The sequence below is a fragment of the Schistocerca serialis genome, chromosome 8, assembly GCF_023864345.2.
Source record: "Schistocerca serialis cubense isolate TAMUIC-IGC-003099 chromosome 8, iqSchSeri2.2, whole genome shotgun sequence".
Taxonomy (NCBI): domain Eukaryota; kingdom Metazoa; phylum Arthropoda; class Insecta; order Orthoptera; family Acrididae; genus Schistocerca; species Schistocerca serialis.
This window is the reverse complement of record NC_064645.1, coordinates 446,722,368-446,745,866: the sequence shown is the minus strand read 5'-3', so window position 1 is coordinate 446,745,866 and position 23,499 is coordinate 446,722,368. Positions and strand designations below refer to the sequence as shown.

The 23,499-nt window shown below is 42.0% G+C and overlaps 1 protein-coding gene across 1 annotated transcript in view; it reads right to left on the bottom strand.

Moving 5' to 3' along the window:
- Positions 1-23,103, bottom strand: part of LOC126417057 (uncharacterized) — a 113,186-nt gene extending 90,083 nt beyond the window's left edge. The window contains exons 1-2 of the mRNA XM_050084950.1: positions 22,957-23,103; positions 11,457-11,664 (exon numbers count right to left, since the gene is read on the bottom strand). Coding sequence (XP_049940907.1) covers positions 11,457-11,664; positions 22,957-23,103 — 355 coding nt within the window. The remainder of the gene's footprint in view (positions 1-11,456; positions 11,665-22,956) is intronic.
- Positions 23,104-23,499: the final 396 nt, after the last annotated feature.

Genomic DNA, 23,499 nt, shown 5'->3' with positions numbered 1-23,499 from the left:
CCACAACAAAGGTCAGCATTTTAATAGCGATTGTGGTGTTGCTCACGCTGCTAAATACTGCATTTTCGGGCAACAACAGTCATATTATGTGGCAGGTGTCATTAGAGGAGAGTTAATAAAGTCATTTTATGTTATAATAAAAAAACTAGGCACTCATCTTTTTGTGTTTCCCACGCTGGTCTCGTCGTCAAATCATGGCTCAATCGTTGAAAACCTAGGTGGTTATGATTCCAAGCTCGGATGCAATGAGGCCTAGGTTTTATTCTGCTATATTCAAAAGTTTTGTAGATGCGCTTCACAAACAATCCTTGAAGATTACACTTTTGCTGGACAATGGTGATGTAAAAAAATAGTCAACACTCCGAAATTAAGTTTCACTTCCTTTTAATTGCAATATCACGTAAACACAAAACATCACTTCACAATACAAAACATACTTGAAAACATCTTCCACACAGTCACTGTTAAAGTTCACATTTTGTAAGTGGACTACAATACGCGTCTTTCCAACATGACGTCTAAGACTTTCTCAAGGTCCGACTCTCTAGCAACTTAACATGACGTCTAAGACTTTCTCAAGGTCCGACTCTCTAGCAACTTAACAACTAACTAACTATCGCTTACGCGCCCAAAAATCAGAGTTACAAGTACGTCAAAGATCATAGTGACAAAAGAAAGAATACACATAGGAATAATATCATTGCAATATAAACATATCGATGTATCACAAATGAAATCAAATCTGAATGTTGTCTCGTAAATATGTCAACTACTTTGCAGAAACACAGTAGAATGTTACTGGTATCGAGAGGTTCAGGAGAGGTGCCGTAATGGTTACGTAATTCAAGTACCATTACACCCTGAAATAAAAGGACATCATTTGGAGAATCATTAAGATGTCTGTGAAAACAAGTCCAACTCTATAAGACTAAAGACGATGACTTGAAAAATTGTCACAAGGGATATGTTCTGGTATGCAGTACTTTCAGTCGAAGATCATAGAAAGGTTAATAGCATTTATTATCACTGAGATTCAAGAAAAATCTTACAGCTTAGTCTTATTTGGACCTGGAATAGTACATTCTGATTTATATGGAGAGGCCTGAAAACGTGCAGGTTGTAGTGTTCTGGCATTCCGTTATATTATAAGATTGTGGGACAACGCACAGTCTTATTAAGTTAGCGACCTTCCTTTTCAGTATCTAACAGGTCCTCCTTATTCAAGTGAGCTATCACAAAATAACAAAGGTGTACTGGGAATCTTGAAAATGGTTTGGAGTTTTGTGAAAGAACAAGAAGTGGTCCATAAGTGTTATGCAATCAGCCTGAAAATTTTACTTACGTTTGGAAGCCAGTAATCGAAATTTGGCAGGCTAACTTTGATCACGTACCACCCAGCTTCAATGCAAGACCTGATCACTTTCAACGCCTCACTTCAATTAGTGAATACCCATAAGCATGGAAAATAACTATAGTTGTAGCTGTTTAGCTACATATTCCACCTTTATTTAACATTCGTTTAGTGTTCGTTCTTGCTTATCGCCATCATTGTACTCCATTAAATTCCTATTTTCAGTTATTTCTATAGTTTTATACTGAATCAGTTTTTAGTGTTACCTCTACGAATCCACTTGCTTTGTGGAGTTTAAATTTTTAATAAGCAATGGCTATGTGAATCTCAAAAACGACAAAAGTATCGAAAAGCGCAATTTTATATTTGCATAGGAAAGTAAATTAAAATGTTTGATTTCACCTTATTGGTAACCTCATATTTGATGGCTGACACATTCAGTGTTTTTAGCCATATAAGTGTTGGTGAAGTGAACCCAGCCACTGCATAGTGTAATCTGCTAATAACTATTCTCATTACTAAATAATAACACCCAGTATATAATGGTCCATTTCTACGAAAATACCACTGCACTATGGGCGAAATTTTCTGATATAAATTATATTAATTTATTTATAATACTTACGTGTCAAGCTGTCTGTATATACAAACATAAAAAACCATTTTGCAGCACCCCTGTTTCTAGAACTCCCGAAGACAGACGTTGACTGTGGATATTGTTTCACAGACACAGTCCCTTTGACTGTTCAGAGATGTCACTAAACCCGCCGAAAGATATAAACAACCACGCAGTAGCTGCGCCTATTAGACGGAGGTTATCCTACAGCCGATCAGTTCCAGTCATTCCTACAGGAAGGAGGTACAGGACTCGTGTTGTCTGTAGTTCAACCATGCCTAGACCGTCAATACTGCGGGTTGATCGCGTCCGCATTGTTACTTTGTGCCAGGAACGGCTATCAGCAAGGGAAGTGTCCAGGCATCTCGGAGTGAACCAAAGCGCTGTTGTTTGGTCTTGGAATAAATACAGAGAAACAGGAACTGTCATGAAATACCTCGCTCAAGCCGCCCAAGGGCTACTACTGCAGTGGATGACCGCTAACTACGGATTATGGCTTGGAAGAACCCTGACAGCAACGCCACCACGTTGAATAACGCTTTTCGTGCAGCCACTGGACGTTGTGTTACGGCTTTAACTGTGCGCATTAGGCTGGATGATGCGCAGCTTCACTTCCGACGTCCATGGCGTGGTCCATCTTTGCAGCCATGACACCATGCAGTGCGGTACAGATGGGCCCGACAAAATGCCGAATGGACCATTCCGGATTGGCATCACGTTCTCTTCACCTATAAGTTTCGTATATGCTTACAACCAGACAATCGTCGGAGAAGTGTTTGGAAGCAACCATGTCAGGCTGAACGCATTAGATACACTGTACAGCGAGTGCAGCAAGGTTTCCTGATGTTTTGGGGTGGCATTATGTTGACCCGACGTACACCGCTGGTGGTCATGGGAGACGTCGTAACGGCTGTACGATAAGTGAATGCCATCCCCCGACCGATAGTGCAACCATATCAGCAGCATATTGGCGAGGCATTCTGCTTCATGGACGATAATTCGCGTCCCAATGGCGCACATATTGTGAATGACTTCCTTCAGGATAATGACATTTCCCGAACAGAGTGGTCAGCATGTTCTCCAGACATGAACCCTATTGAACATGCTTGGGATGTATTGAAAAGGGCCGTTTATGGGCGACTTGACCCGCCAGCCACTCTGCGGGATCCCCGCCGAATCGCCGTGGAGGAGTGGGACAATCGGCACCAACAGTGGCTCGATGAACTTGTGGATAGTATGCCACGACAAATACAGGCACGTATCAATTTAAGATGACGTGCTACTGGGTATTAGAGGTACCAGTGTGTGCAGCAATCTAGACCACCACCTGTGAAGGTCTCGCTGTTTGGTGGAACAACAAGCAATGTGTGGTTTTCATGAGCAATGAAAAGGGCGGAAATGATGTTCATGTTGATCTCTATAACAATTTTCTGTGCAGGTTCCGGAACTCTCGGAACCGAGGTGACGCAATACTTTGTTTGATGTGTGTACAATTTCAGGAGCTCTGGAGCTGGAAATCTTATTGAGCCCAAACTGAACAGAGGCCATACAGCATCCCGCCATTAGAGTGAGCGGCAGAACTTTCCTAAGGACAAACTGCGCAAGGGAAAGAAGGAAAGCAGGTAGAAGTTGGGAATGATAGATTGCATGTGGGCTGAACTCGGCGAAAGAGGCGCCATCTCTTTTGTGTTTCAAATGACGAAAAACCATTGTATAGTGTGTTTGAAGTGGGAAGTCTGTTGGTGCTGTAAGATTACAATGGGAAGGTGCATGTTTCACAGTGCCTCCCGTATGCAGGAAGCCCGTATTCTCGGAAACGTTAGGAGGAAAGCAGTGCAACGATATGAAAGTGGTGCAGTGAGATGGGAAGCCAGCCGGATCGGTTTTTGTTTTAGAGGGGAGAATGTTTCACTACTAGAAAGTGCCTTATTGCTCAGTACTCAGAACAATCACTGCCACTGGTGCTCAAAACCATACAATAGGATCACACGCATCGTACAGCCTTCTAATTCCTGCACAGAGCTTGAATAGTGCTGTTCGTGGGAAGTTTCCTACCAGGAGAGACAACTAGCCTCTATAGCCGAGGTCGCTAACACACGCATGTATGATCGACCTCGGAGATAAGCAGTGAACCGGCACACGCAAAAATTCAGAGTACAAATTCTGTTTCTTGCTGGGAATACTCTGTGGAACATCTTTCCATCCAAGTCTTATCAGGGGACTTTCGGCTGAGAGGGACTTAATCTCTGAGCTCTAAGGGAGAAGAGCCTTAAGTGCGGATCAGATGGCGTGGAATGTTCAGGCATCACAGCTGCCACTCGTCGGAAATAGCAACGCTAAGTACGACGAGCAATTGCAACGTTCGCTGACAATATAATAGGAGCTGCAAGGAGTTTTCAGATTGACATTAAAGCTTTCATGTTTCTGACTGAAGGATGTTTGTTATCTGAAACTCAGTGTGTGCTCAATCAAGACAGTGGGTGCTTGCCTGATTCTTTCTTTTCTTCTTTCTTTCCCCACTGATAAATATCCGGCAATCGCTGAGCGATTTCATCTTGCCCCCAAATGTTATGTAGACTTTAACGCATTTACGTCATCTTATTACCCAACAATTGCCAAGGTGCTGGCATTTTAAGTCCGCTGTGGACTTGCATTAAAACTAAGTCAACGTAACAATCTCGTTTTGTTGGTACTGGTATTAGTTGTGTTTTCATAGTATTAATAAAAGTAGTTGCTTTCTTATTAGAGAGAGATTATCGAGACCGCTATTGTTAGTTCTATAAATAGTTCTACTCGTGTTACTGTATTAAACGAGGACGTTTAATTTTTTTCAGTAACTGTAAAATTTTTGCGTGAGTGAAAAGTGGGGGCTCTGTCGTAGGTTTGCGAGCAGTGGCTTACAATGCGGTGGATTTGTTCAAAGTATTTTCATTGGGGGATGCTGTGGGGAAGGCAGTGAGCATTCTAGGGAGATCCCCTCCTGGGAATGCATAAAATGCAGTAGAAATAAGTTGAAAGAGGAGCAGGAACGTAAGATCTGTGCCCTTCAGGTGCATTTACAATACGTGAAAGAGGAACTAGATAAGTTGTAGAGGGTGAAGGATGGTTGGGAATGGGAACTGGCAGTTGGAGAGAAGGCAGCTAAGTGGAGGAGGTATTCAGACAGTTGTATTTTGCGTATATGCAATAGATTTGACCAATTTTCAGAGTTCAGTGGAGAGGATCTTCTTCTAGCTGTAGGTATAGGAAACATGCAGCAGTCCTCAGTATTTAAAAGGCCCAGGTCAATTGCAAAGTCTAATAGAAAGAAGAAGGTTCGGCTGCATGGTAGTTAGAATGGTAGAACCGTGGGCCAGCAGATGCAGGAAGTGTTGGGGGGGGGGGGGGGGGGGGAGTACAAGGTCACCAGCATTTTCAAGCCTAGTGCACGGTCGGCTCAGGAATAGTCTTGATAGAGACGGGGAATATGATGTAGGTGGTGATCTGGTAAAGATAGATAGTCAAACTGGCAGCACTAACATGTATTTCGTGCAAATGTTTCAGTGCCATGATCGGCCTCATCTATGCAGCTGTTAGGGTGGTTAACGTAAGGCTGGAGAGGGCACTGATGGCAGAGGGCATGGTCACATTTTAGTGGTTCCAGCTGAGTCTGTTAGTTGATGTTTCGCTAGCCATGACCTGCACATCAATTGGTATGGGAAGGAGAGGCTGTCAAAGCTTATAGGTGACAGTGTAGCGGGTCTTGGTGGGATCACTCATGGAAATATCCCAGTAGTAGTTGGCGTTAGAGCTGCACTATTTTAGATTGAAGCCAGATGATAGGTATACCTGCTTAAAGGAAGTTCCTCTAACTAAGAGGTCACGTTCAAAGGACGTCATGTTTCCTGGTAGAGAAGGAATTAGCTTACTTCATTAATATATAAGCGGTATTAGAGATAAAGTTAGTGAACTTCTTATAGATGTTGACTCTCAAATTGTTGGCATATCGGATCATCACTTAAACACTTTGACAATTAGGAGGCTTCTTTTACCAGGATACAGAATAGGTGGCCGTTTTTCATGGAGTTCCTTGCAGAGTGGGCGAGTGGCCATGTATGTAAAATTCAGTATTCCATTTGAGCCCATAGACGTAACACGACATGGCACTAAACAGCTATTTGAATGTTGTTCAGGGGCAGTGGAATTTAGTGAAACTAAACCTCTAATTTTTGTTGTTTACAGGTCCCATGACTCTGACTTCAGAGCATTTTTTATCAGGCCAGATAGGGTTCTTGATTCACTTTATAGAATGTACGAGAAATTTGTTATATGTGGTGACTTCCGTATTAATTTTGTATATGATGGTGCAAGGAAAAGGATGTTGGTAGATCTCCTAAATTCATAGGATCTGATGCAGACTGTGTTTTTTTCAGCTAGGGTGCAGGGGAACAGTAGCACAGCCATAGACAATACTTTTATTCATTCTTCATTACTAGATGGGCTTTCTGTTAGGAAAAGGGTTAATGGTTTTTCAGACCGTGACGCACAAATTGAACACTAAAAGGCTTTTGTACTCATTCAAATGTCACATATAATTACAAACTATGTAGGAAAGTTAATCCAATGGCAATAGCTAGGTTTTTAATCCTCTTCTAGGAACAAGAGTGGCAGGATGTTTATAGTGCTGATAATATAAATGACAAACGTAATACTTTCCTTAACATATTCTCTTTGAGAGTTGTTTTCTATTTGAAGGGTATTAGCAGTATAAGGCAGCCTGTGTGGCTGACTAGTGGGATAAGAATATCGTGTAGAACAAAGCAGGCATTATATGAAAATGTAAGATGTAGTAACAATCATGCTACAGTAGCCCATTACAAACAGTACTGTAAGGTGCTTAAAAATGTTATTAGGATGGCAAAGAGTATGTGGTACGCAAATAGAATAGTTAATTCACAGGATAAAATTAAAACCATACGGTCAGTTGTGAAGCAAGTGTCTGGTCAGCAGCACAAGATTGACGATATAAGGTAAGTTTGTAGTAAAAATATTTCTGTTACTGAAAAATCTGATATATTTACAGTATTTAACAATCTTTTTCTGAACATTGCTGGTGAATTAAATAAAAATTTAGTCTGTACATGGAATCATACAACTGTCTTGACAAATGCCTTTCGGAGATTGATGTTTGAAATATTCATCAGTGATACTGATATGGATGAGGCTTAGTCAATAATTAAATCACTGAAGACTAAGGACTCTCATGGAAATAATGGAGTGCCTATCGAAATATGAAAGTATTGCGCTGCACATGTGAGGCCTGTATGTAGCCATATTTGTAGTTTTTTCCTTAGGAATGGTCAGTTTCCTGAATGATTAAAGTAGTGAGTAGTAAAGCCGCTTTATGAAAAGGGAGGAAGGGATAAAGTAGACAATTTTAGACCCATTTCTATGCCATCAGTGTTTGTTAAAGTTATTGAAAAGGTTGTGTGTGTATGGATAATTCATCGTTTTATATCACACAGTTTGCTATCATATGTACAAATCGGCTTTAGAAGTCACTTAACAACAGAAAATGCCATAGTCTCTTTTCTCTATGAGGTACTGGATGGGGTAAGCAAAAGGTTTCGAGCCCTAGGCATATTTTAGATTTAACTGAAGTGTTTGTGTTGATCACAAAGTTTTGCTCCAGAAGTTGGACTATTACGGAATACGAGGAGTAGCTAACAATTGGTTCACCTCTTACTTTAGCAACAGACAGCAAAAGGTCATTATTCACAGTGTTGAGAATGGCTGTTACGTGGGGTATGAGTAGGGTACAGTGAAATGTGGGGTGCCCCAGGAATCAGTCTTGGTGCCACACATATTCCTTATTTATATAAATGATATGCACTCTCTTATTATGGGCAACTCTAAAATATTTCTCTTTGTTGATGACACTAGCTTGGTAGTGAAGGATGTTGTGTGCAACATCGGCTCGGTTTCAAATAGTGCAATTCATGACACAACTCTAACTCTAAATCACAGTAAGATTACGGTTTTTGCGGTTTCTAAAACACAGTTCAACAAAACCCGACTCCTTAATTTCACAGAATGGATATATGATTAGAGAAACTGAACAGTTCAAAATACTAGGTGTTCACACAGTAAATTGTCATGGAAAGCCCAGATTCAGGATCTTGTTCAAAGTTTTAATGCTTCCATTCTTAGTATTCTAACGGTATCCGAGTGATAGCTCGGAACGAAATTTAGTCTACTTTGCTTATTTTCATTCGCTTATGTCGTATAATATTATATTTTGGGGTAACTCTTCCCATTCTAAAAGTATGTTTTTGGCTCTGAAACGGGAGGTTCGGGGCAATAAATGGTGTAAGTTCGCGGACCTCTTGTCAACTACTGTTCACTATCTGGTTATTTTTACATTGGCCTCTCAATACATATATTCCTTTCTGTCATTTCTTGGTAACAATATCAGCTTATTCCCAAGAATAAGAAATTTTCACTCAGCTAATACTCAGCAGAAATCCAACCTGCATTTGGATCGGACTTCCTCAATTCCTGTGCAGAAAATTGTGCAGTATACTGCTGCATCCATTTCCAATAAAATACCACAAGAATTCAAAAGTTTTAGTCTTAATCCACGCGCTTTCAAATCGAATCTGAACAGTTTCCTCATGGGTTACTCCATCTATTCTGTCGAGGAGTTCCTTGAAAAATTAAGCTGATTCTTGTTATATTTTTGCTTGCGTTTACTTAAACTTATGGCGTGACCTTTTTTGGGACCATAGTCATTTAATTTTTATTTGTTGTTACTTTTACGTTGTAATTTCATGTACTGACACGTTCCATCACCTTAGAGGATTGCTCCTCAAGTTGTTCCTACGGAACTTGACGTTTAAATAAATAACTAAATGCAACAGTCCATAATATTGCTGCCACTGTTGGTCTGTCGTTCGGCAATCCTGCTGCTGACCCAGCAGCAGAGGAACAGAAGTCTGCCAAGAACTCCGTCAGTGTGCCATGGATGACAGGGCTTTAATGTCGAAGATCATTGCCTGTGACGAAACGTAAGTGTACAGGCACGATCCTGAGACAAAGTAACAAACAGTTTTCACAGTTGAGGGGTCGATCATCTCCAAGACCGAATACTCGAAGCAGGTTCGCAGTGCGGCCAAATGAATGCTCATCGTCTTTTTGGTCATTCACAGTGTTGTGCATCAGGAAGTCGTCCCCACGGGCCAAACCATCACTACCGAGTTCTGCTACCGCCTTTTATTGTGTCTGAGGCAGGACTTTCGGCGAAAGCGCCTGGATCTTTGGCACGCGAAGAATTGGCTGCTCTATTGCGCCAATGCGCCCGTTCTCTGCATTCTTTCCAAACGTGTGTTTCTCACCTGAAATCAGATTATCGCACTTCCGCATACACCCTACTCGCCAGATTAGCCCCTGCGGACTTCACCATCTCCAGCCCGATGATCGCCGTTTCGGCGCCATTAAGGACATCCAGCACGAATCGCAAAGTTGCCTAACACACAGCGGAAAAAAGATTTCGAGGACGCGTGTCAGCAGTGGCTAAAACGCTGGGAGTGGTGAAGTGCTTTACGAGGTGACTATTTCGAAGGTTACGGTGTGTTAATGTAGAAACGTAAACCAAGTACATTCCCGTAAAGAGAACTATTTTGCATGTTCTTCACATGTGGCCGTTGTGCTCTAGTAATAGCTGTCAGCTGATCCCTATGACTCCGCTTCACTGCGTAACCCTCAGCCTCAAATGAAAGACTGCTCCAGCCACGACTTATCGTCGAACATCTATAAAATCCCTTTTCATGTCTATATAAAAACTTCGTTTCCCCTGCCACTCCTCACGTAAAATCAGGACTATGTTTAGAATCATCGCAAATTGATGGAGTTCAATAGTCCGCCAAAATAATATCTTGAACCATTAATCGTATGGTTCTTTTTACTGATGCCTAATATTTTTGATCTGGAGATTTAAAGTCTGAAATTACCTTTGCTTTTAATGCTCTGGTTTCCATGCAATTTTGCTGTTAGATTAATTACTTAGAAAGACTATGGGACAAATAAATGAAAGCAGGTTGTTGCTGAAGTATTAAATGAGATTTTCCTGAAGTAGTGCACGAACGAAAGAGCGTGGGACGAATTTAGGTCTCTTTCCAAACTTGCTGGTGAAAGCCTCCAGATTGCAAGAAAAGTGTGCGATGAGTCATAGTGTAATAGTGTCATATTACCGAAAGCCGGAAGAAGTCTTTCTCGATATTTTACAGAAGAAAATAAGTTTTTTGTTTCTAAGATGTCTCAGGTCTTCTCCAGAAAACAGGCGTTTTATCGTACAGCCAAAATGACTGACGCTTATATGTAGGCAGTTCAAAATGCAGTCCAAAGTGTGCCCTATTACATAATAGAAATGTTCATGCACCGGGATCCAGATTGTCATAATGTGTATTTATGATGGGAGCATAATGACATCCAGACTGTGGTTAAAATACTAAAATACCAGAAGCTGAATGGTAATATGAGTAGATCCCAAAATGTTTAACTTGCTGTTAGTCAACAGAGAAGATTTACAACTTATCCCTAGTTCATGTGCATATGGGGCAGCCGAGCGGGAGATATTCACTGGGACAGGGGGGAATGGCCCATACGTGAGACTCTTGAAGCTCGTATGACAAATGTTGTCAGTGAACCAACTTTCAGCCGAAGGGAAATATATTTACCTCTACTCCATATCAAACTGGATTTTACTGTACGGTTTGACAAACATTACATAAAGATGGTGAATCCTTCCAACATATAATCAGTGCTCTTCCTGCATTGCCCCTTGAGATTATCAAGGCAACAGTAAGTGATAAACAATTTGTCACAAATATGTACATCAAGAAAAGGGCTGAATATGAGTCTTCCGTGGTGGTAATCTGAAATTAGCACCCTTAAAACAGGTAAGAACAGTTTCTAATAACGATGCAACAAATCCCCACCCCTTCTAACATGAGCTTCTATCCGTCTGTTTCCCCTTTTGGCTTTTGTCGTCAATTTGGAGTGAGAGTGTCCCACATTTCGTGTACGTCAGAACTACAATTCATCCTCAAACCCCAGTCGCAACGTAACGAATTCAGTAGGAATTATATCAGCTCTTTCTATATGCCACAAAGTACTATTTGCCTGAAACTGCACTCGAATACATCCCATTGTGGTTGAGGAGAGCTCCACGCCTTCCTGTAGTGTGTCACTTGAACTTGTGAGTTGCCAGATGCGTAAAGAACTGTTTCAGGTGGTCTTCCTGAAATAGTGCCCCAGGCAGCAGGGGGGCTGGCGGCACTTGGGAATTCTGGAGACTCTGAAGAAGGCTTGTGTTCATCTCTTACAAAACAAAGGATGAATGAAAAGGGATTTGTTCCTATTCCTGTACGTGTGGCACACTTATGTAGCGCGTAATAGGCGATTGTGTGAGACCGAGTTGGCTGAGAGAAGCAGTTGAGGTGACGTTCTCACCTAGAGGGAGGTCGGCGTTGACGACTGCGCAGACGGCTCCCGAGCACAGTGTGGCCACCATGGCGGGCAGGAAGAGCGCCGACCTCCTGGAGCAGATGGCGACCGTGTGGCCCTCCCGCAGGCTGGGGACGGCCTTCTGCAGTGCCGAAAGCTCAGCTGCCGCCTGCCGCAGCACCCAGTCTGCCCGCGACTCCTGGCCCACCACCACCTGCACCAGAACACGCACACAAACGCAGTTACAGATCTCCCACCCACTACAGAAGTAAACTCACTAGAATAATTTCTAAATTGATGAGTGAGAAGCGCTTGTGGTGCGAGAAGCGGCCTTGCCAGGATGAACGTTACAGCTGGCGAAAAGGATGGCAAGGAATCAGCAAAATAATCTAGCAGTGTTATCAAGCGAGCGGTATTTGTCGTAGACTGTGTTTAAGTGTGTTCCTCTCACTTGTTATACAATACGTCGTCGAACATATTATAAAGTTACAGTCTCTCCTCCGAGATTCCTATCCACATGTGCAGACAAATCTCAGAATCTCATTTAGGTATTTTATACAGTTTTCACTAGTGAACAAAATTATTCATGAGCAATGTTTGTGTATATACAGTCTGAAAACAGGAAAAAAATTGGAATTATCCGAATGGAACAGAGATGAGTAGGTGTGATACAAATGTACAAACTAATGATCATAATTCCAGAAAAATTACATAATTTCTTATGATTTATTCCAGAGAAAGAGCTCTAAAATTGAGTTACTCAGTAACACAATGGTCCACCTCTGTCTCTTATGCAACGGACTGATTCACTTATATAATTTATTACGGCAAGGCCAGGCAAGTACACTTATTCTCACCCTTGAGAAGCTGACGCAGTTAGTTAATAATGCTGCATTATATATCATGATAAAACATTCAATGGAAAGTAATCACTCTCTAGGAGACACGGATCTTAGGGAGGATCATGGGTGTCATGGCCCTTTTTCAGGAAATGTTGATCTAAAAGTGTTTCAGATTTTTTATGTGTTAGTAACCAAATTTATCAGCCAAGGCAGAGAAGGCTTTTCACTTTATCCATTATGGATGAAGAACTGCAACTGTGATTTCAATCGGCGATTTATTGGGGAAAAATACCTAATGAGTTGCTTATTTCGATTTTTTCATAAGATTTATTTTCTGTACCATCAACTAGTTTTCGAGCCACTGGAAGCTCCGTCGTTTGATCCAGAGCCACGACCAAGAGGTCCTGCTGCATGTCATGCACATGAAGCTCTTGCAACACACACCTCAATTGGTGAGCTTCCAGTGCCTTTAAAAAACAGTTAATAACAAAAAAAACCAAAAGAAAACGAAGTGGTAGAGTATTTATACCCTAGTATACAGTTGTTCAGAAATTTCCATTACAAACTTCTAGGACGTGTGGAAAGGATTGAGTGAATAATATTTTGAGTAGGAAACCGTGTCCGAAAACATCACTCAACGACGCTACAGAGTCTCAAATTTATAGGCGCCTGCGCCTGTAAATATATGTATATACAAGATGACTCGGTGATCATGTTACAGACCTTCCAGCATGGTGGAGAAGGATAACTGTATCAATATGAGGTAAGTGTCCCTCTACGGGAAACAAACGAGTCGAAAGTTATAATCGAAAACCGGTCCGATACCTCTCACAGTGGTATACATGTACTGGTGCTGTTGTTGCTAAGATTGTAGGATAGTCAACTTTTAGAAGTGATAGTATATACTTAAATAAGGAAAAGGTATGAGCAGTTGTTCAATGTGTTTCACAACAGCGAAGACGAACAAGTGCTCATATCTTTTAAGGTATACATTTTAGAGCCCATATTTACTAGGGTTTTTTCTGTCTTGCTCCATGCTACCACCCGTGGAATTTGCATACACTACTTTCTTAGCAACAACAGAATTGGTACATGTATTTCAAATGTCAGAGGTAGCAGAATGATTTTGCTTGTTACTTTCGATTCGTTTGTTTCAAAACCAGGAATCCTTACGTCTCATTCATACATTTATCCGTCTCCATCTTTCTAGAAAGTTTGTAACATCATCGAGGTATAACTATACCTATGCATACATTTATAGGCGCTGGCGCGTATAACTTGTCACTCTGAAGCATTGCTGGATAACGTTTCCAGACGTGGGTTCTTATTCAAAATATTATGCGCTCACTACCCTCTACAAGTCCTAAATATTTGTAATGGGAATTTCCGAATAACCTGTATAGCTGAAGAAAGAAAAATGAAAACAAAACAAAGCGCGGGGCTTAGGTGGAGTGTTCGAATTCAAATCACACTGGACTCGCATTCGGAAGGACGACGGTTCAATCCCGTCTCCGGCCATCCTGATTTAGGTTTTCCGTGATTTCCCTAAATCCTTTCAGGCAAATGCCGGGATGGTTCCTTTGAAGGGGCACGGCCGATTTCCTTCCCCGTCCTTCCAAAACCCGAGCTTGCGCTCCGTCTCTAACGACCTCGTTGTCGACGGGACGTTAAACACTAATCTCCTCCTCCTCCGAATTCAAATGGCTCTGTGCATTTGAGGTCATCAGTCCCCTAGAACTACTTAAACCTAACTAACCTAAGGACATCACACACATCCATGTCCGAGGCAGGATTCGAACCTGCGACCGTAGCAGTCGCGCGGTTCCGCACTGAAGCGCCTATAACCGCTCGGCCACACCGGCCGGCAGGTGGAGTGTGGTTCCTACTGGGATTTCTGCGGCCATGGAGTTCAGTTTCACAATAGTTTATTCAACATCTACAGATTAACAAATACACTTCCAGCAAACAAAATATTGTGTAGCCTTGAAAGAACCTTAAGCAGGGCTCCACGCAATCAATACAACCAAGTTTCTTCAATTAAAGTGAAACATTTATAATAAAATCTTTGCCCTAATTAACGTAACAGGGCAATAGCATTAACTATTTACAGAGCTTGATTCTTGGCAAAAATCAGTTAATATATCTGGCACCCCTTCAGTAGTAAAATATGAGGTGGCAAACAACTGTTAACTTGGATCGTAACACACGACACGCCTTGGTATACTATTGCAAATGTTACCAGATAGCTATCAACACGAACTATACACAGTTCTCTACCAAACTACTTATGCATATGCTTAATAATTCTTATGCGATACCACGAATATGAGATTCCTCACAGAAAATAAATAACAAGATCAATTTATAGCAGAATGTCTCAGTAACTGAGTTCGATCACAGTGTATCTTAAGCAAAACGCTTTAGGATTCACTCAGTGGTGCTCACAGGTCGTATTACCAAATTTGAGCTGGTCCCGCTCACCTCGCGCTCAACTATACTCTGTCTGCCATCCGTATGGACCCTAGCTTGTCATACGACAACTATGGACCTCTGTGCAGTAATTCTTGCTAGCACACACATGTTCGTATATCCCACAGTGCAGTGTATCAACCTTGAAACTACCTGTGTGCACACGTCAGCTGCAAAAGCAATTGGGTAGTGCTTACTATACGTGACATGCAGACCCCCTTCTCCGCATCGACTGAAGTCGCTGTCCACCCGACGGGAGCGAGACGCCATCCCCTACTCCAGGCTGCTGTGTTCACACAGCAGTCACGCCCCATGCCGACTTTAGAGAGGTCCGGCTGAGAGCGCGGCAGTGCACCAGCTTTCTCAGGCCCTCGCCGACGGTTCCGCCCAAACCTTAGATTGTTCGTCTCCGTCCAGCAACAGGCTACTACACATTCAGGTTCAGTTCGCCGTTTCATACATCTAGGCCGCCTCGCAAATTCGAACCCTGGAGACATGCCGCAGGTCTGTCCACCACTTCCACCACGGCGACGGCGCTGGGCTCAGAGGGTGTTGCTGCTTCTACTTTCTGCAGCTACCTGACCTCTCCGCCAGCGTCCTTACCACTAACTCAGCCACTGTGCCGCTCAAGCAATCACGTGTCCTCCCCATCCGCCCTCTCGTAGCCGCACCGTGAAAAATGATTCTCTGGGGGTAGGAGAAATAAATCGTGTAACTCGTTACTTAGAAGAAATTAGAAACACTAACTTCCCCGAATATAAGTGGAAACCACTGGAAAAAGTAGCATTCCCCACAACATACACATCGCACAGCCATGGTCTGCAGACGTGTGCTGAATGTCATTGAGCGAAGCAAAATTCTAATAGTAATTTTTATCAGGAAAACTCTACCACTGTCTAATTTCTGATAGTTCGTTGCGTTTGGTTGTTTTTGTGGCCTTCACTCCGAAGACTGATTTCACGCAGCTCCGCACGCTACTCAATCCTGTACCAACCTCACCATCTGCGAATAACTATTGCAGACTCCATTTTAAACGACTCTCTTGGTCTCCTTCTACAATTTAACCCCTCCACACTTTCCTTCAGTGGTAAAATAAAGATTCTTTCATGCTTCAGCATTTGTCTCATTAACCGATGTTTTATTTTAGTGAAGGTGTGCCACAAGTTTCTTATAACCATGATTCTATTCAGTTCCTCCTCATTAAATACGCGATCTACCCATCTTATCTTCAGCATACTTCTGTAGCACCACATTTCAAAAGCTTTTATTCTCTTCTTGTCTGTCTATCATCCAAGTTACACTTCGATAGAAGGCTAGACTCCAAACAAATACCTTCAGAGAGGAGTTGATAATATTTAAATTAATATTCTCGTTAAGAAATTTCTCTTCTTTCGATACGTTTTCTTGCCGTTGCCAGTCTACCTTTTATACAAGCTATAATTCGGTCATCATCAGTTATTTTGCTACTCAAATACGTAATGTCATCAACTAATTTTAGCGTCTCATTTCCACTTACATCTCCCTCGGCATAACCTAATTTCGTTCGACTACATTCCATTACCCTTCCTTAACTTTTTATCATGTACTGTTTACACCCTCTTCTCAAGACGCTGCTCATTTTGTTCAACTGCCGGTCGCGGTGGGCTAGCTGATCTAGGCGCTTCAGTCTGGAACCGTGTGACTGCTGCGGTCGCAGGTTCGAAACCTCCGTCGGGCATGGATGTGTGTGATGTCCATAGGTTAGTTAGGTTTAAGAAATTCTAAGTTCTAGGGGACTAATGACCTCAGATGTTAAGTCCCATAGTCCTCAGAGCCATCTGAACCATTTTCGTTCAACTACTGATTCAAATTCGTCGCTGTCTCTCAGAGAATTATAATATTATCGGCAAACCCTAAAGTTTTTATGCCTTGTTCCTGGCCTTTAATTGCTTCTCCAAAATTTCCCTTTGTTTTCTTTACTGCTTGCTCATTGTACAGTTTGAATGTGATAAGCTAGAACACTGTCTCGCTCTCTTCTCAACCATGCTTCCTTTCATGTCGTCCAACACTTACGACAGCCGTCTGGTTTCTGTACAAGCTGCAACTAATCCTACCGCTACCTTCCACAGATCTACCTTCAGATTTTCAGAGAATTACTCCAGTCAACATTGCCAAGGGCTTTCTGTAATTCTTGAAATGCTATAAACTTACGTTTTCTTTCCCTTAGTCTATTTTCTAAGAGAGGTCATAGCGCGATTGTTGCTTCGGGTGTTTCGACATTTCTTCGGAACCCAAACTGATCTTCCCCGAGGTCAGCTTTTATCTATTTTTCCGTCCTTATTTCGATATAATGGTCTACTCCTGCTGTATAAGTAAGACATTTTTTTAACGAGAAGTGTTTGTCAAAACATTTTTGTCTTGTACTGGACACAGGTACTGTCGCTTCACTTGAATCTCTCGAAACGTCGCATTTACAAAGAGAGGTAAGCTGTTCAGTTGTGAATTCTCGCAAATACTCTAATCATTTAACGTTCCTCATTCTACTCCCTGCTACTGATATTAGCAGCACCATGGCTCGCAGTCACTCAATTGCTATCTTTAATTTTTCAAGATTACCTCTGACCGAGACAAGTTCAGATCGCCCCGGTTCTGTCGCCTCCGATAATGTTCGCTCCACCAGAACTATCACTTTTTGACTCAATGAAGTATTTGTTTATTCTCTCTTCTGCACACTTTGTGATAGTAAACTATTAGCTTCCTCTGCCTTCCGCAGTCTTGATTCCAGCTGTACCAGCCGGGCCACGACGCTTTACTCAGTTTTAGAAAGCAATTATCCATCTGCCCATTGATTTCAACTCTGAAAAACATTTCAATCTATTTATGTCAGTATTTTTTTCCAAAATTGGTTGTGTCTTCGTGGTTATTGTGCTGTCTGCTTCGTCTTTGTTATCGCTCTCCCGTTGTTCTATCCGCTCTGATTCTTCTTTACCTATCTCTCTCATGGGCTTTTCTATCTCTCTCCTGTGCTTCTTTCAATATTTTTTAAGCCAGGGAGGACCGTCCACCATATATCCTTAACTTGAGCTCCTCTACACTAAATTTGACTCCGTTACGCCAACAATGCCACTTTCACACTGCTTGGTTTTCGGTACGTTTTACTGGGTTTCAGGTAATGGAACAGCTGCTAACGCCTCTCCCTCAAAAGGTATCAACATAACATGTAACTAAACTGTTAAATCCGTTTGCCTAGTGATTCCTCAAGCTTCTCTAGAGTGCACTCTATCCGTTTTAAACAGCGCAGTTATGAAATCTGCTAATTTAGTGAACATGGGCAAGTACAAATCAGATATAAATTAACACCCCTTACAAATAAACAAATCATCCCACACAAGAAAGACAAAACTTCAACGCAACTCGTAAGAGTGAAATCCCACAAAATGCAATCACATAAGTAAAATAGAACACACTTTGTGTTAACGATGCTGTGCTTTCTGAACAGTGTGCAAGTGAGACAAAACTGGGACGATAAATGATCGCTGCAACTGACTTCTCATCCTAAAATGTGCCTCACTGTACCGTTCTGATTGCAAAACAAGAAACGATTCCAGAAGGAAGTTCCTTGATCAGGGTCGCCAAAAACAACAGCTGTCTAGTAATGACTGTCCTGGATCTGGGTCGACATGACCTATAATTGTCTGCCTACATTTACTTGGTCCTCTCAATGACCTGCCTTTATGACTTCTAAGATGTACTCAGTGCGCAATGTTTTTAAATCATTATTGAGGATCACATTTCCATACACATCCATTTTCAATAATTAAACCAGTGGGTGGCACCTGCTTTGCAATGGGACACCTTCACATTGAGGAAAACAGATCAGGAATGCAGGAGCTATAATTGTCAATAACGTGTTGATCCAGATCTGTCCCGTATGCAAGCGTTTATTCTGGTTGGCATTGATTGAAGACTTGCTGGATGTCTCCCTGACGGATATCGTGCCAGATTCTGTCCCGTTGAAGAATAAACCGTAAAAATCCAGAGATGGTTGGAGGCACTTGCCCATATTGCTCCAAACATTCTCAGCCTACAAGATATCTAGCGACCTTGCAGGCTAAGGTAGTGTTTGACAAAAATGAAGACCAGCAGTGACAATGTTGCCGTGTGTGGGCGGGCAGTACGCTGCTGAGATGTGAGCCCGGGATGGCTTGCGATTTAGGGAACAAAACGGGGCGTAGAATAACGTCGGCGTACCGCTGTGGTGCAAGGTTGTCGACCAAAGAGCTCCTGCGATGAAAAGGAAAGACACCTCAGGTTATCACTCCTGGTTGTTGTTATCACTCCTGGTTGTTGGCCCGTATGATGCTAAAGAACATTTTCCATTGAACACACTGTTTTGTAGTTACGGCCACCACAGCTTAGATTATGAATTGTTAGTGTAAATATTTTTCTTAAAATTCTCCGAAGAATGTTAAGAAAGCTTTAAAAATTATTTTTAAAATAAATGAAAATTCTTCAATGCAATGTCATTACTGCCTTAGCATAGTTTTAGTGGTGACCAACACGAACTACGGTTCTATCCTCGTGACGGAGATGTTGTGCGTGTTAACTGCACTCCTCTTTTAATGGGAACTGCATTTTACCAACAGTCTATTTTTAAACCCTGTGTCTGTTATAAGACAACTTTGGCACCGGCTTTGCTTACTTCTGCGGAATCCACTATCTTGGGATATGCTTAAACTACCGACGGAAGACAGCATCTTCACTGCCGAAGATTTTGCATTTCAGGAAGCCCTTCAATATGCGGCAAATCGGTTCGACAACATCCTTGTTGTCACGGACCCGTGGAGTACACTAGAAACTTAACAATGGGTCCCCAACAGTAACTACCATGTGCTCGATGCAACTAAGTTAATCTATCAGTGTGAAAATCGACATAAACTTCTTCAGTTATTATGGATCAAGGGACACTCTGGTACCTATGTCACGAGGTGGCGGACCACAAGGCCAAAGAAAGTGTAATTAATGGCCAACCTTATTACATGTGCCTTCAGACACAGATTTTGTTCCTGAAGTAAAGAAGAAGATCAATCACACAGACATGGGAGGTCTTAAGAATGTATAAAGGAAGATACTACGCCGCAGTACAGCCGGGTATTCCACGAAGCTATCTAGACGTTATACCACAACTATAACGCGCATCCGGTTGAGTCATGGTTTTTCACATCATTATGGGATGAAAGTTCAGCCATCTGTATACTGCGAAGGTCAGCGGACTGAGATCGCAGGCCTCGCCATGTGATACTAGTGTCCACGCTATGAAAAAGGCGTAAGTTGCCTAAGGCCTTGACCAAAGCAGAATTTCGTCAGTCTACATCTATGACGGACCTGATTCGACAGCTGACAACACTGACTATCTTAACGTGGCCCAGTTTCTGTTAAGAAGCTGATATTCAATTATAATTTTTACGCAAATGTTCCAGCGTAAGAAGTTTTGACGTACTGACTGTTGTGTGTGTGTGAGTGAGCATATAGAGTGTATCATGACGTTTACCTGCAATTAATGTAATTTGTAATGTTTATGCCGTACGTGTTACATTTTATACCAAATCTGTGGTTACTCACTTCTCTGGCTAATGATTAATGCCAAAAGTCATTAAATTATACTAACAAATTAAGCAGCTTTGCGGTATTTTTCGAGCATGAATTTCTACGCTTCCGACGTCGTTGGCCTTACGATGTATAACTCCGACTTTAGCCTTTCAGTGATTATCGATTTAAGAGGTTACGCAACTAATCAGTTTACAACTTGTATGTTAGATTCTCTCTAGCCCTTTAAAGTGAACAGTGAATGTCACCTGAAGCCGCAGCTATAACGGTGTGCAATTGTAGCGGTGCCTAATAAAGGAGCCTCTAAACATCTAATGCGACGCTGATGAATTTGCATTCACTTCAAAGATAATCTTTAAACAATTTTTCTTAAATTTTTTGGAAAATTTTTTTGAAATTTCCTTACAGCATCAATGTCTTTTCTCTAACCGTATTATAAAACAGCAAATTATTTTGAAAATTAAGACCTGTAAACCCCTTACATGATACATAATCTTTCTTCTGCAAAGTTGTGATTAGTTAACGTATAAAAAAAAGTTTCATTACGATGTTACCCTCTTCCCGTTTTGGCAGCGTCATGATACAAATATAAGTGCATTCGTTGCTCCGTTTTCCCAGAGGCAGTTGGGCCATTTTAATTTAATCTTTCTTTTATTTTGCAAAATGACAAACTCACATTTTCCTGTTTTAATTATATAACGCAAGTCCTTTGTGGCCTTTTAAATTAGGTTATAAGTGACTTGCTTAGAGACGCAAAGGTCGAGCGTCATCAGCGCGCTATCGTTAGTTAATTTATGGAACCAGCTTCTAAACTGGAAGCCCAGCTAGCGTATTGCAACGTGGTATCACTTACATGAACATCAGCTACGTATGCAGTCATTCGTCACCAAGCACGTTCTCCACTAACAATGACCATTTTCGCTTGAATTTAATTTTGGTTGAAGCTAGTAAAGCCATTGAACCTGATTTGGAAAATAATGAGTATTAAAAGCAACTTCAATTGAAAATGAGGATAACAGCACCTTTTTTGGCGCCTTTGAAGGGGGCCCTTTTCTTTCTGACCTTACGATACACTAGGGCACGGTACTTATTAAGCTGGTACTAAAAGAACCACTTCATGCACCGTAAAAGCAACATAAGAGAAGTTAGATCTCGTGCGGAAGCATGTAGATAGTCGCTTTTCCCTCCATCCATTTGCGAGTGGAACAGCAAAGCAAATAATGGTACTGAGAAGTACAATTGTCATGATACATTATTGTGTCAATTTTATTAAATATTTCTTGTAAGAACTGTAAATAAACAAATTAAACTCTGATAGCATGCACTAAGATCACGATACTCGTGTTAACTGCCAGACAAACATTGTCAACTGCAAGAAAGAAGCTCTCTGCAATGTGAAGAATTGAGAGACGTTGTTGGAACGAGAAGAAGTGTAACGGAGACTGTAGCTATTGTGTTCATGCGATGGCGTGAACAGACGTGGAGACTTACGCGAAAATATTCCTTTCTTTTTTTAAAGGTAGAAGCCTATTAGGCCCTGGGGCGTATAAAAATCAGCTTAAACGCGTTTAAACGTTAGTAAAGGATACAAGAAGATTAAATTAATAAAAGTTTGTGAAAAGGTGAGCTATTTTTCATTCGAAACGAACTTCACTGGAATGTGTGATTGTTGACATGTATTCGCACAGACAGTCGTCTCTCTTGATGAATGAGTGCCGCTTCGAAACAGCGCACGGAACAATTCCGTCGGAACAGGCCTCCTATCATCGAAACAGTTTTCATTTTGTCAATAATTTTCCCCCAATCTGTCGTCAGCATTAAAGAATCATCGGAGTGTATTACTGCACCTACCCCGTAGTCAAGTCTGCCTATAGTGAAGCTGTGTATACTAACATACACATAGAACATTTAGTGAACAACGGAGTCTAGCAGCATCAACGGCGGGGAGCAGAAGAGAGCTGAAACTTTCCAGGTCACTTCTCTTTCATATTACAGTGACTGTGAAGATTCAATTAATGTAGATATACTTCGGCATTAAAGAAGGTTTTTAGTATTAATCATACCATACAAAAAAATGTTTAAAACTGTATTAATTTATGAACAGTAAGTAAATCTGGCCCTGTGGTCATCAGTCCCCTAGAACTTAGAACTACTTAAACCTAACTAACCTAAGGACATCACACACATCCATGCCCGAGGCAGGATTCGAACCTGCGACCGTAGCAGTCGCGCGGTTCCGGACTGAGCGCCTTAACCGCGAGACCACCGCGGCCGGCAAGTAAATCTACAACCATTAAACTACCCCCCACCAAAACACCAAACGATGGATTGCAGAGTATATCTGTACACCACGTAGATGTACCTATAAATGTAGATTCACCTGGAATGTTTAAAATGGCTCATGGAGTCGCATGTGAACCGTCTACTTCCCGAGAACAAATGCGGTACCTCAGCCATTGTGAAGGGTCCAGTTCACAGCCATTATCATTATGTTTTGGTAGAAACGTTGGATGCTTCTGAAGCTTCTGTATTGTTGTTAGAAGTCCCCTGTACTCGCTCACTGTAAATGCTGGATATGCAAGTGCTTGTGTAATCACTCGTGCACCAACCTGCAGAAGGCGGTCTCCGTTGGCGGCCAGCTTCTGGACGAGGGAGGGCGCCAGGGGCAGCTCCGCCCCCGCCTCCTCCGCCTCCGTCAGCGGCGGACCTCTCAGGAGCTGCAGTCTCTCCTGCGAGCCGCTCCCGACCGTGGTCATGCTGCACTACTAGCGATAGCGAGACTCTCCGGTCGCTGCAGCTGTGTTCTTATCTCGTGGACTTCGCTCTTATTTGAATAACGCAACAGCCTCCCACTAGCGGGAGTCGCGCATCCGTTAATTGCAGCACAGTAGTTATTACCTTGAAAGTCCTGTGCAGCGAAGAAGGCATCGGTGGAGAAAGATATTACAATTATACCACGTGAAGCGTCATTCCGCCAGTCCCACGATACTGAGCTTTGCCGGTTTGTTGGTTATTTCCACTTTAGTGCACATTTGTTGACAGCTATGTTATTCTGGAAGTACTGAGTGGTTATAATTAAACTTTCGCTAGTTGAGCCAGCCAGTATTGAATGAAAGCTACACTGTAAGTCAAAAAACCAACACACCACGAAG